At 38.1% G+C, this 13,480-nt stretch overlaps 1 protein-coding gene across 1 annotated transcript; it reads right to left on the bottom strand.

Moving 5' to 3' along the window:
• Window positions 1-1,677: 1,677 nt before the first annotated feature.
• LOC146364298 (serine/threonine-protein kinase SBK1) lies at window positions 1,678-7,133 on the bottom strand. The gene is made up of 4 exons (XM_084915875.1): window positions 6,928-7,133; window positions 6,026-6,188; window positions 5,011-5,213; window positions 1,678-4,139 (listed from the first exon to the last, which is right to left on the bottom strand). Exons 2-4 carry the CDS (start codon window positions 6,186-6,188, stop codon window positions 3,546-3,548), a joined length of 960 nt encoding a protein of 319 aa, XP_084772001.1. The 5' UTR covers window positions 6,928-7,133; the 3' UTR covers window positions 1,678-3,545.
• Between the last annotated feature and the right edge of the window lie 6,347 nt (window positions 7,134-13,480).

Below are 13,480 nucleotides of genomic sequence, written 5' to 3'. Positions count from 1 at the left end.
TACATGTGAAAAAGTGTAAGCCTCCTTTCATATTACCTACTGTTTTGAATATTTATCACAGTCACATGTTTCAGATCATCAAAAAAAATTAAGATTAGACAAACATAACCAAAGTAAATATAAAATGTAGTTTTTAAATGATGATTTCATAGATTAATGTAGAAAGGTTATCCAAACCTCCCTGGTCCTGTGTGAAAAAAATATTGCCCCTCTTGTTAAATCATGAATTAACTGTGAATAACTACATTTTTTTGGAAAGCTCAGTTCATTTTCACACTCTGGCCTGATTACTGGTAGAATTGGTGAATCAAGTAATCAGTTAAATAGAACCTGACTGACAAAGTGAAACAGGCTAGAAGACCTCAAAAATCAACACATCATGCCACGATCTAAAATAACACCTGAGAAACAAAATCACATCTGTCAGTCTGGAAAGGGTTACAAGCCATTTCTAAGGCTTTGGGACTCCAGCGATCCACAGTCAGGGTCATTATACACAAATAGGGAAAACCTGGAACAGTGGTGAGCTTCCCAGGAGTGACTAGCCGACCAAAATTACCTCAAGAGTGGAGCTAAAATTCATTCAGTAGGTCACAAAAGACCCCAGTGTGGCTGAATTATAAGATGAGTGGCCCAAAATTCCTTCACAGCGCTGTAAAAGACTCATTGCTAGTTGTTGCAAATGCTTGATTGCAGTTGTTTCTATTAAGGGTGGCCCAACCAGTTATTAACTAATAAACACCTTCATTTAAAATGATGATCTGAAACAGTTAAGTTTGGCAAACATACAAAAAAAAATAGGAAATTAGGAAGGGGGCAAAAACTTTTTCACACCACTCTACAGTCAGTGAGCCAAATTCCTCCACTGGCTTTGCTACTAATACACTGCCTGTATTAGTTTTTGTATGACAGGCCTGGAAGTGCACTTGGGTCCCAGAGTGAATTGAAAGAAGACCCCAGTTTGTGTACTGTCCTAAAAATATAGTAAAGCATGAGTTGGAAAAGCATGTTAAGGACTCGGGTCAGTCTGGTTCTTCCATCCTCAGATCCTGAAACATTCCAATCAGAAAGCAACACTGGTGTCCCGTGTACGTGAACAGCAACAGCAAAACATCTATCAGTGGAGAACAAGCTGCATGAGATTATGCATGTAACCTTGTTAAAGAAAGGTCAATAAAGTATGACAGATGGGGTACAAAAAATGACTTGTGAGGTCATGAATTTGATCTGTTTTATGTAACTGTGTGTATTTCAGCCGTGACCTGCAATCACGGCATTGTAAGATGGTGAAAGATGTCTCTCTGTGAATGGTACTCATGACCAGTCGTCATTGATCAGTGGTCATGACAATTTGCATATTAATGATCGTCAGTGGTGCTAGTTTCGTTCATTATGCAGATTTACTGTGTATAAATTTGGGGAAACCTGCATTCAGCTGAGACTGAAGAAGTCATTTGAATAAGTGATGAAATGTTTCTCCCGCTGAAAACGCTGCGTCCAGATAAACAGAATCAACTTCTTGGGGTTTCTCTTTGTACATAAGACAGAAATAACCATATAACTACAGAACATATAATCATGAATTATATATTTTTGCATGCTGGGTACACACACTTTTTTTTAAATGTTTAGTTTTTACATATAAGAACATAAAGAAAAATCATCTGGTCTTCATCATTATTACACCATGTCATTGTTTATTTCACAGAAACTAAGTGAAAATACAAAAGCAGTGTATGAAAAACTAGAAGCACTCTGCTGCAACTGCAGTAGCTTTGTGTTAATTGTTTTCTGTATGTCAGTTTCTCATTGTTTCGGTTTCTCTGCAACCATCTCTGTTCCCTCCTTTTTTTTATTGTTTTGCATCTGTTTTCTCATTTTATGCATTTTTTGCAGGAATCAAGCATAAATTTCATAGATGAAGCTGTTGAGCAGTTATTAGGTCATTTGTATTTCTGGTGGACGTAAATTCAAATAAAATTCAACTCTGTCCCTGCAGGCACGGTCTATGTGTTATACTACTCAAAACCTCAAATATACTGTATGTACTAGTGGTGCAACGGATCAAAAATCTCACGGTTCGGATCAGATCACGGTTTTAAGTCACTGATTGGATAAATTTTCGGATCAGCAAAAAAAGAAAAAAGACAAAAATTTAACATTTACTTATTGAAGTATTTTTTGCCTGTTAAAAACATTCAACTCAACACTCATTCCACTTAAAAAAAATTATGGTACAATATAGGGCAGTACAGGGCTTTGTATCTACCACTCAATTCAATTCAATTCAATTGTATTTATAAAGCGCCAAATCACAACAACAGTCACCTCAAGGTGCTTTATATTGTAAGTTAGACCCTACAATAATACATACCGCTCATTATATCGCACTCTGCTGTGATATAATGAGCTGTCACGGTCACGTAGCTTTCCGTTGCTACACCCATTTGTAGTAGTTAGGGCAACAGAAGATGCCTGGGACAGTTCAGCCATAACTTTAATCTTTTCCTGCTCATACATGCTTGGAACGATCTTGCCACTAAAGTGGACGCGAACGGGATATCATAGCGTGGCTCAAGCACGTTCATCATAGTTTAAACCCCTTGTTTTGCACAACAGAATATGGCCTCCTGTCTGCAGCTAAACAGCCCAGTAGCTTTTGTAATAGCTTTAGCCCGGTCAGATTTGCCAGCAAAGGGCTGCTTAAATACCACAAACTCCTCTGCTCCTCCACTTGGACCGCTAGCACTGGCCATAACTATTGCTTGACAGACCCACCACGCGCACCATACACATACTTTTTTTTCTTCTTTTTCGAATCTTCGGATCACATGCGTGCCGACCCGTGGAGTGGGATCAGTTCAGATTACGAATCAACCGTGATCCGTTGCACCACTAGTATGTACCATAAGGTACACATGTATTTTGACATACAGTCTGTATCATCCCATATACAAAAAAGACATTACCTTAAAAATAATTAGGTTGCATTGTTAACTTTTATTTAACTTAAATTTCTTTAGTAAGAGTAGCCTGAGCCAAGATAGGCAACATGAATCAGGAACCTCAAAGACTTGAGGAAAGCCCAGAGGAGCACACTGTTACTATATAATTCTTTTATTAGTTAAATGCAACAAATACATGCAGAAAACTCCCGTTTTATTTTTTGTCTGTTTTGCGTACTAGCAGCAAGATGGTGCTGCTTCCTCACAGCAAGAAAGTTCTGGATTCACAGAGTCCTTTACCTCCATATCTGGTGGGTTTCTTTAGTTTCCTTCCACAGTCTAAAGATGTTCCTGGTAGTTTTATTGATGATTTTCAATTCAAATGTGAGATGGATATTTTGAATGGTCAGTAAGACAAGAAATTTGCTAGTCTTAGGGTGCTTTTACACAAGGACAAAGGCATCAGAATGATATTAAAGATCACTGCAAACCACACGCTGGCTTTGAACTACATCATATATTTTTTATTGTTTTTAAGCAATAAGGAGCTACAAAATCCAGAGAAATGCTGCTTTCTTTTTTCCCTTTTTTCCCTGACTTTTACTGCTGATCATTACCCGGTACCTTCTTCAGCCAGTCCTTCTCCACATATGCTCTCACATCTCCCACTGAACACCTTTTTCCTGCATCCAGAGCCAGGAGTTTACCAAACATCTCCATGGCTACTGGAGTGAACCTTTTCCACAAAGGAGGGATGTCCTCCTCAGCGTTAGATCGATTTTCCATTCTCCACCAATCTGCAAATTCTTCGTAGAAGTCATCCGAGTCCACACAGCGTTCCCAGGGGAAGTAGCCTGTGAGGATGCAGAAGATAACCACGCCAAATGCCCAGGTGTCCAGACTTGGCTCCACACTCAGAGGTGGAGCAGTCACCTCTTTCTGGCCCTCGGGCAGAGCTACAGAACAAAGTTCAGGAGCCATATAGGGAAGGATTCCTGTGATAAAACGTATCAGGGTTCCTCTCTTCTGGGCAAGGCCAAAGTCCGCCAGCTTCACCTGGCAGCAGAGATTGTCCAGCAGAAGAATATTTTCAGGCTTCACATCACGGTGGACCAAGCCATGGGTGTGGATGAACTCCAAAGCACTGGCGATCTGAAGGACACAGCGTTTTACTGAGGATTCTGGGATACCCACCTAGAACAAATGAAATTGGAGATGGGCTTGTGACCCTGATATAGAAGCTGGATACAGTCGTTTTTAATATATTTCTAGTGCTCATCATTTCTTTCACCAAACATTAAACATCTAAATGTTTTCTTCTGATGAATGTGAGTTCAAGAAATTTGGAAAACCATTCATATTGGTTGTGAAAGGTTTAATTCAGTCAGCCTAAGTTCAAATTAACCCGGTCCTTTAGAATCTTTTAATTCTGTATATTTGATGGGTCTGCCTCTTAATGTTGTAAAATGTCCCAAGTTTATCTTAGGAAGATTTGAATACAGCCATGGCTTATGGACGGCGCTGAAGGGGTCGTCCCCAGATTTCCAGGGCCAACAGCAGAAATCTACTGATTTTCATTTTGATTGACTGTTTTTTTTTTTCTTTTTTTGATTGATTGAGATACAGTGAGATACATTTTCCTTTACATTCCTTTGGTGGCCAGAAGATACATCTTAAGTACGTTATTGTATCCTGAGTTATCTTGAGTTATTCTGAGAAACTCAAACACCTGGAGAAAACACACAGAAAAACAGGAAACACACATAAACCCGTCAAATGCAGGGCCCTTTTCTCCTGAGGCAACACTGCTAACCACTGAGCCAATATGTTGGCTTACGACAAAATACCTGCAAAACTAATAATATTGCCATCAAATTCAACTGCACTCTGTGGTTCATGCTAATTCACAGTTGACGTCTTAACACACTAAAGTCAGATGGTGCACATGTGACAGTATAAGCATGCTAGCATTAACTTTCAAGTAAATGCTTACATTACATTACAATCTTACAAACCCACTATTATGGCTCTAGTTGTAGTCTTATTTTGCAATTGTTTGACTCACTTTTGGTTGAATGACAGCAAAAAGGTCCCTTCCAATGATCAGCTCCTGGGCAAAGCAGTAATGCTCATTAGACTGGAAGGCAATGCCAAAAAGACCCACAATGCAGGGGTGGCAGGACAGGTGCAAGGAGATGCAGTACTCTCGCAGAAAGCCCTGCAGCTTAGTTGAAGTTTTGGGCATCACTTTCAATGCCATGGGAGTCCCTGCAGATCATTCATGTTTTTGTAATTAATATCCCAGTTCATACACATGTTTGTGTTACTTTGTTAAACAGAGAAATTAAACTGATGACAGTTGAATAGGATAATTATTTAAGACACAACAACAGAGTATTTCCAAAACGTAGGCTAGCGTGTATGGGTCACCCCCATACACGCTAGCTGTTTCCAAATTGAGAACCTCCAGGCCTCAAGCCAGCCACCCTTTGCAACCCCATGCTATGCATTCAGGCTGTCTACTTTGTCTCCACTGACACCCTTATTGCTCCGCTTTGATTTGACTCAATTGCACTGGGTCATCCGGGGTTCAAGATTTGCACAGAATCAGAAGAAATCATACATCTTATGTTTTCTTCAAGTAGCAGTTTTTCCAAATTTCCAAATTTTTAACCTGAGGTTTCTTCACTAAAGCATTCTCTCTCTCAGTAGGTTTTATTTTACTTCAACCCACAGAGATGTCTGGCATGACAAAAAGAACAACTTTGGTGACTTTTGGTAGACTATAAATGATTACGTGTTTTTGGTCTTAAGTCTGTTGAATATGTACTTTTCAGAAACATTATATGTCATCATATATTGCATCCTTTTGTGAGAATACAACAGCTAAGTGCAAATAAAAAACAATTTTCTGCCATGTATTAAGAAATTTTAAAACTCAGTATTTTTTTAATCACATTCCTAATATTAAAGAATGTAAATTCTGTAACTGATTTCTCCTGGGAAACAAAAGATTTTTATAACACTAATAGAAGGAAACCGGTTATACTCTTCTTTAAGAAGAATAAGTGCAGTCATACCTCTAAAGCGATGTGTAACCAGGAGCACTTTCCCATATTTCCCTCGTCCGATCTCTTTGATGACGTTGAAGTGTTCTTGGATTTCCAGGTGACTGAGGCTCTGTGCTGTCAGCTCCATCAACTCATCAATCAGGTTGTCATCAGGGAGGCCCAGCTCAATCATCTTTAGCCAAACATAAAGCAAAAACAAAGCAAGTGCTTTTTCAAATTTAAAATTGCTCTCCCACGAAAAAACAAACAATCAAAAAAATTCAATCCCTTGTTTGTGCAAGCAGCTTGTTGCATGCCATCGAAATTTTGGTCAGAGCTGATGTGATAGAGCCACATAGGGTGTGTGCACAGCCATTAAATACTTTAAAAATATTAATTATATTAAGATTTTGTTAAAGTTTGAAAAGATAAAAATACTGATTTAAATCCCAATTTAAGAACATAAATGAGCATATTAAACAAAAGTTTGACCCTGAATCTTTATCCATAGTTAAATCAAAAGCCAGAGCTGAAATTTTTAACCTGAGGTTTGAGACGCCAGCACAATATTCTGCAAGAAAAACCAAATCTACGATTTCAGGTGAAGTAAGAGTGCAGTTTTTTCAAGAAATGGCTCTTTTGTTTCTGAAAAACTTTAATTTCCAGTGTCAAATAAAATTTATACTATCATTCATACTATTAGGGTTTTTTTGATCAAGAACATCTACCAATGCATTCAGATGGTTGTTATTTATTTATTTTTTAAATCACACACATTGTTATACTTGCTATGCATGAGTAAAACTTTTGAATGACATTTACATTTTTCGACGAAAACAAAAAATGGGATTGCAGATTTTTTTAGTACCTGTTTTGTCAGTGGTTTGCCATCTTTAGCCATGATTATCATATTAACCATAATAAAATCTTACCTTTGCTCTTTACTGTTCTTGATAAAGTCACTGGAGTTTAAAAAATGGCAATCCAAACAGACACAAAAAATGCATAGGCTTAAACCACCATTCTTACAACTGACAAAATGCAGCTAATCAATATCCTGAACAAGTGCAGGTTAAATGTCTGTGCTGCCTGTCCTTCACTTTCACTGCTGCTGCTGCACGAGTGGACTTGAAAGCTTTTCGTTTCCCAGCATGCAGCTCTCAAATGCTGCGATGGGGTCAGTGCCCACTTTGACAGCTGATTACAAACTGCCACTGGGGAGGGCACGCCCACGTAAACACACATACACGATCACACTAAAACCAACTGCACATGTGCATGTAGTATAAATATATGAAAAACACAAATTTAAACACATTTTCATAAACCTTACTCAATCCCTCTTTTAATGGAAAAAGCGAATGAAATTACAGTTTCAATATTTGTGGCTCTGTCACACACACACACACACACACACACATCCTCGCCCCAAAACACACACACACAAACAGTGACTTTAGCCTTTTGACAAACCCCATGCAGAAACATGTTTCTTTGTGGTTGAATTAAAATCATCACAAATATAAGTATGGAAATAACCTGGAAATAATATTATTTTTTATTCTTTCCCAGTTACTCTGAAGCACATAAAACATTTCACCCAAATCTATTTTTAATGGAGGAATGTAGCAAGTTGTGGATACTAGTACTTTTATATCTACCAGTTTTTGCCTGTTTCATACTTCACCAGTGTAATTTAGATGAAAACATATTAAACTCACTGACAGTTGTAAGTGCTTTAGAAAGTAACTTATTACAGGTTGAACTATACAAGAATAATAACAATATCTAAAGTGTATCTTCACTGACTGTAACTGTATCGAGGAAACTGAAATGAATGGACTTTTATTTAAGTATTTTTAGTGTGGTATTGCTACACTGACCTTTTGACTGGGATTTGTTACCACTTTACAAATGAGGCTGAGGTGTCCAAGTAAATATATCATATGACACATGGTTATGATACTCTGATTACATTGCAGATTGGACTCAGTGATTGGTATTTGGAAGAGAGAAAGCAGTTCGCTCTCGAGTTGCATGTTATTTTACTGTGCATGTCTAATGAATGTTGCCATACAGGGTTTGTTTTTACAGTAGCATGACCATAATGAGATTTTTCCTTCTGTACTACAGGAAATAACTAGAGCTGAATGTTGCTTTAACTGTATTGTAACTCTATATTTTTAGGGATATAAACATCCTGTCCTGCAATAGGGGGTAAATGGCTGCCATGATATGAAGTCAGAGATGTGAATTCAAACTAATACTTTGCATCACGTGTGTTCCTAATGTCAAATAAAACACTCCTGTCCTGGACAGTTCTGGTGGAATGGTCTATGTTTTTATTTTGTTGGCTGTCTGCTCCACAATTTTTCTTGCTAGATGAATTTGCACCTGAAATGTAATGAACACATTGATGGTTTTTAGAAAGTACTAATTTTGGTCAACACATGCCTTCATCTAGTGTGATCGTGTCAAGCACCTGTAAAGCTATCAGATGATTTGATTTTAGTGATCCTCTAATTTTCCATCTATTGTCATCAAAAGGATAAAATGTTAATTTATGCATTGCTTTGGTATTAAACAGTGAATACTTTCTGGTAGAAAAGCCCGGCTCATAACCGGCATGCCTCACATTTTACCTGTCTGTGCTCAATGTGCCAGGGTTGGTATGCATTTTTTTTAATCCTCCATTTTTAGACTTAGCTGACCAAATTGTGAATATTTGGTGTAGACTCTGCTTATTTGCAAACATCTACAATAATTGAACGGTCAAAACTGAGGAAACCTCTCAGTTGTTTCTTTTCTTTTCTTTTCTTTTTTAAAAAAAAAACCCAAAACAAACATTGTTAGCATGCTATTCTGGGCATTACACACTAATACAACCCCAAAGAACTACTTGTTTGTCTACGCGATTCCTTGACTTGGTGCAAATATGCAGCTTTTCTTTCTTTTCTTTTGTTTTTTTTGTTTTTGTTTGTTTTCTTAAATTTAATCAGTTTACAATAACTGACAGGTTTTTCATGTTTATTAAATTTTATATGGGCATAAAATAGCCTGTTAATCATCTGTTCTGTGTGCAGAGCCTACTCGTCAAAGCAGAGCTCATAATTATGATTATAAATGATTTTATTTTAATAATAAATGCGTTGATATATGTTTGAAATAAGCGTAGCCTTGGATGCATGTTGTTGAAACTTTCACGTGGAAGTGGGTCTTTAAGGGGAAGACAGCACCAGCCCGGTGGGAGGTTTACCATTGTGAGCCATGAATGCACTCAAGCTGTGGCACTTGAACAAACAAATCCTCCAGGCTGTCATCTACAACCCAGTGATGTGTCTGTGGTGGTTTTGCTGCACCTGTGTCTCTGTGACTGTGTGTGTATGTGTTTGTTGCCCCGTGTCATGAACACTTAATCTGAGGGCACAGAGCATCCATGCAAACAGAACTAACAACACAAAGAAACAGATACGTTGGCGTGTTGGTCGCTGCACGGCTGCGGAGGGATAATGAGGTGTCACTCACTACTAACCGATTCAAGCGGTTCACACCAGGACAGGAGGAATGGTAACTGAACGTAGTATTTAGCACTTTTCCATCTTACTTGTTTTACAAAGTACTTGTGCAAGCTTGTCTCATTTACCCTGTCACACAAAGTTTTACAGGGTTTTTTTGTTTTGTTGTTTTTGTAAGTATGTGGACCTGATGAAACTATATATAGTGTATCTATTTTTTCACTTCTGTGGATTCCAAAAATATCCTGCTATGTTTGGCAGTAGTCAGCGAACATCATAGCAATGCTCTCTCGTCCTCAGTCACGCTGCCATCAGTGATTAAAGTTATGTAGTGGAGCATGTTTTGAAGTTTATGATCATCATGTTACGCTGTCACCACTGACATGGAGTCATGTCATTTCTGGGATCTTTTTCATCCCAGGATGGTGCGCAGTAGTCTCCACGGCGCCAGACTGAATCCATATCCCAGCTTCCTATCCCGTCTTTGATGCCCTCGTGTACTCACAAGAATTAAATCACAGAGCAGAGGAGTCTCACTTCTGAATATTCCTTTCACAGTTTGTAATTATTTCTAATAAAGATGTAGCCTTTAGCAATCATCACATGGATGCCAGTAGCACAGATGCCAGTAATATTACAGAGACTTTCAACAAAATATATGTTTTACCAGCAGGTAAAAATTATGCCACCACTATCATTACCAAATAAACTGCAGGAAAAATTCATATAGCCCACAGTTCTCTAAAGTCAGTGAAAATCTTTAAGGAACACATGGACATTTGGAGAATTCTGTTTATTTTCCATGTTGCACAGTCACACATGACTTCATACAAGATCACTTTCAGCCTTGTGATTCCAGAACTGAGAGCAGGTCTGGGATATGACTGGCTTTTGCTTAACAACCCAGCCTTGAAATGGGTGAACTTTTTCACTCCATTAACAGTGAAGAACAGCTTGCAGCAGCAAGTCTGTCCAAATCAGCCGATAAGTTTATAAACTTTTAAACTCATCAGCTTCTCCCTGTGAAAGGTTTCATTTCACACAGAGGAAAAATCCAAGTAAACTCCAAGTGAACCAAATTGCTTCCGAGTGTGATTACTGTGTATACATCTGCACAAACAAACTACACCAATGGGGAAAACAAACCAGAGTTTGATTTAAAGGGACGAAACACTGTAGGCCTGAAAGTACCCTTATTTAATCCTCTGAGCTCCCAGCCATCATTGGCAGTGAAGGTTCCTGATGTTGGTTATCATTGTATGATCTTTACCTTACAGTATAAAGTATGTTGAGTTGACTGTTTTTGTGATATAAATACAATTAGCTCCATAAATATTTGGACAGAGACAACTTTTTAAAAAAATGTTTGTTCTGTGCATTACCACAATGAATTTTAAATGAAACAACTCAGATGCAGTTGAGGTGCAGACTTTCAGCTTTAATTCAGTGGGTTGAACAATTAGAATGCATAAAAATGTGAGGAACTAAAGCATTTTAACACAATCCCTTCATTTCAGGGGGTCAGAAGTAATTGGAGAAATTAACTGAAAAAAAAAATCATTTCTAATACTTAGTTAAAATCTCTTTGGTGGCAATGACAGCCTTAAATCTTGAACTCATGGACATCACCAGATGCTGGGTTTCCTCTTTTTTAATGCTCTGCTGTTTGTTTGTGGGACTTTCTGTCTGAAGTTTAGTCTTAAACAAGTGAAATGCATGCTTGGCCATTCATGAATATTCCACTGCTTTGGCTTTATGTTTTGGGTCATTGTCTATCTGTATTATGAAGCGGCGCCCCATCTGACTGCATTTAGATGGCCAGACAGTATGTCTCTGAACACCTGAGGATTCATTCGGCTGCTTCTGCCTTGTGTCACATCATCAACAAACACATCATTACACATCATGCGTGTCGAAGCCATCACACTGTCTCTGCCATATTTTACAGATGATGTGGTATTCTTTGGATCATTAGCTGTTCCACACCGTCTCCATACATTTTTCTTTCCATCATTCTGGTAGAGGTTGATCTGGGTCTCTGTTCAAAGAATGTTTTTTCCAGCAGTGTGCAGGTTTTTTTGTCTCTCATGGACATCCAATATTGTAGCAATTTATTTATTGTAGCAATGGGTTTTCACAGCTTAAGTATGGCTAATTTCACCAGCAATTTGACAGCATTTTGTCTGTTCACAGCAAAATCTTCTAAACTGCAAATTGCATATTGCAGACACCACACCTCAAATCAACTTCAGGTCTTTTATCTGCTTCATTCCATTATATAACTATAACTGGAATATGTTTCAGTTAACAGGTAAAAAAACAAACTGTCAGAGTCTAAACATATATGGACCTAAGTTTAAAACTTGTTGAAGTTGAAGTTGAAGATGTTAAACCCAAATCAGTGTTATTAGAACATTTGTTCTTTTTTTTCATTACTTTTTGAGCATTATTTCCTTTATTGGATAGTGGAGCAGTGAAGATAGACAGAAAGACACACAATAAAGGGCTCATCAGTATCATGAGTGCCATTTCACTTCTCTACCTTGCCAGCACCAATGCAGCAATAATATGACCTGATAAACATCATAAACCTGAAGGTAGCTACAGAAATGGATATTTCTGATAACTCTCTGTGGGTTCAAGAACTTCCAAATATTCTGAGGCAAATATAATTTAGAGAAGCTTTAATGAATCAGTAATTTAATCTATATTGTAACTTTGAAAACCCTGCAAAAACTGTGTTTTTTAAATGAATAAAAATAAATTTCTTCCTTAAATCTATTGTCACTTTTAGGTCAGAGTTGGTCCTCTGGTATATAAATAGATGTCAGGTGTTTTGCATATCCTACACAGCTGTTCTGAACAATAGCCAAACAGACTACCAGTGACATTTAGTACAAGGCCTCAGTGTTACAATCTAGAAATTTATCCCTGTGTAAAATTACATTAATGTGTCATCACTCCCAAATGTGTCACTCTTATCGCAGACCATATCTCACAGCTGTTCTCAACTGTGGCTTGGCCAGTAATGTGTGGCTGTGACTACAATCTTCCTGCATGCACGACTTTGCGTGTGTACATGATGTTTTCGTCATTTGGCTAGTTTAGACTTTCTTTTGTGGCTTAGCCTTTCTGTGCATGCATGGTGGTTTCACACACACTGCATCTAACATACATTAAAGTACAGACATGTTTGGTAAGCACCTGCTGTGGAAGAAGAGATTCACTAATAAACAGCAATGGTTCTGGGCGTAGGACTTTTAGGCGTGAGAAACTGCAGCTCTGCTGTCCAACTCTTGGTGACAGATGGTTCGTGTTGTAACACAGTTGTTTATCGCTCTCTTTAGATCACAAACATGCACATACACCCACACACAGAGACACACAACTACACAAGACATTAAGAACATCCACAAACACGTTTTTAAATGCGGCTTTAACATTTCCAGCTGCTGCTTTTAAGTCCTGAACATTACACCTGCCAGAATGATCATTCAAGAAATACTACTTATACTGTTTTTCAAAACATACAAATTATATAACAAGCAGCACAGAGCAGTGGTGCAATGTTTCTGTGTGGAGCTTGCATGGTCTCCCCATGCTTGCCTCAGTTCTCTCCAGACACTCCAGCTTCATCCCACAGTTCAACAACATGTATTGGTAGGTTAACTGGCAATTCTAACAGTCTCCAGACTATAATAGATGGGAAACTGGTGTGCCCTACTTCTCACCCTAAACACCTAGGATAGGCTTCATCCATCCATCCATTTTCTTTCATGGATGGATGACAATGGAAATTGAAACAAATTTGTCCTCATTGCACAAATGGTGGCTGCAAATCAGCAGCCCAAGATAGCACCACTCATATCCACAGTGTTTTGGCTTTTATAGTGGGTGGGAGTGGTAGTGCTTTGTTCATACATTCTATTTATTGTGTAATTGGATGGTTAACTGTCTGTCTAACTCTTTG

Source organism: Perissodus microlepis, chromosome 20 (genome assembly GCF_051167445.1).
Source record: "Perissodus microlepis isolate ML-2025 ecotype Zambia chromosome 20, ASM5116744v1, whole genome shotgun sequence".
Taxonomy (NCBI): Eukaryota; Metazoa; Chordata; class Actinopteri; order Cichliformes; family Cichlidae; genus Perissodus; species Perissodus microlepis.
The sequence above is the reverse complement of the archived record's forward strand: the minus strand, read 5'-3'. Positions and strand labels throughout refer to the sequence as shown.

What these genes read in the sequence shown, in the direction of transcription:
- LOC146364298 (XM_084915875.1), bottom strand. Translation starts at nt 6,188, where the DNA reads ATGATTGAGCTGGGCCTCCCTGATGACAACCTGATTGATGAGTTGATG. An exon ending in GGTTACACATCGCTTTAGAG is followed by an intron (nt 5,214 to 6,025) that starts GTATGACTGCAC and finishes AATGATCTGCAG; the next exon opens with GGACTCCCATGGCATTGAAA. An exon ending in TTGCTGTCATTCAACCAAAA is followed by an intron (nt 4,140 to 5,010) that starts GTGAGTCAAACA and finishes CATTTGTTCTAG; the next exon opens with GTGGGTATCCCAGAATCCTC.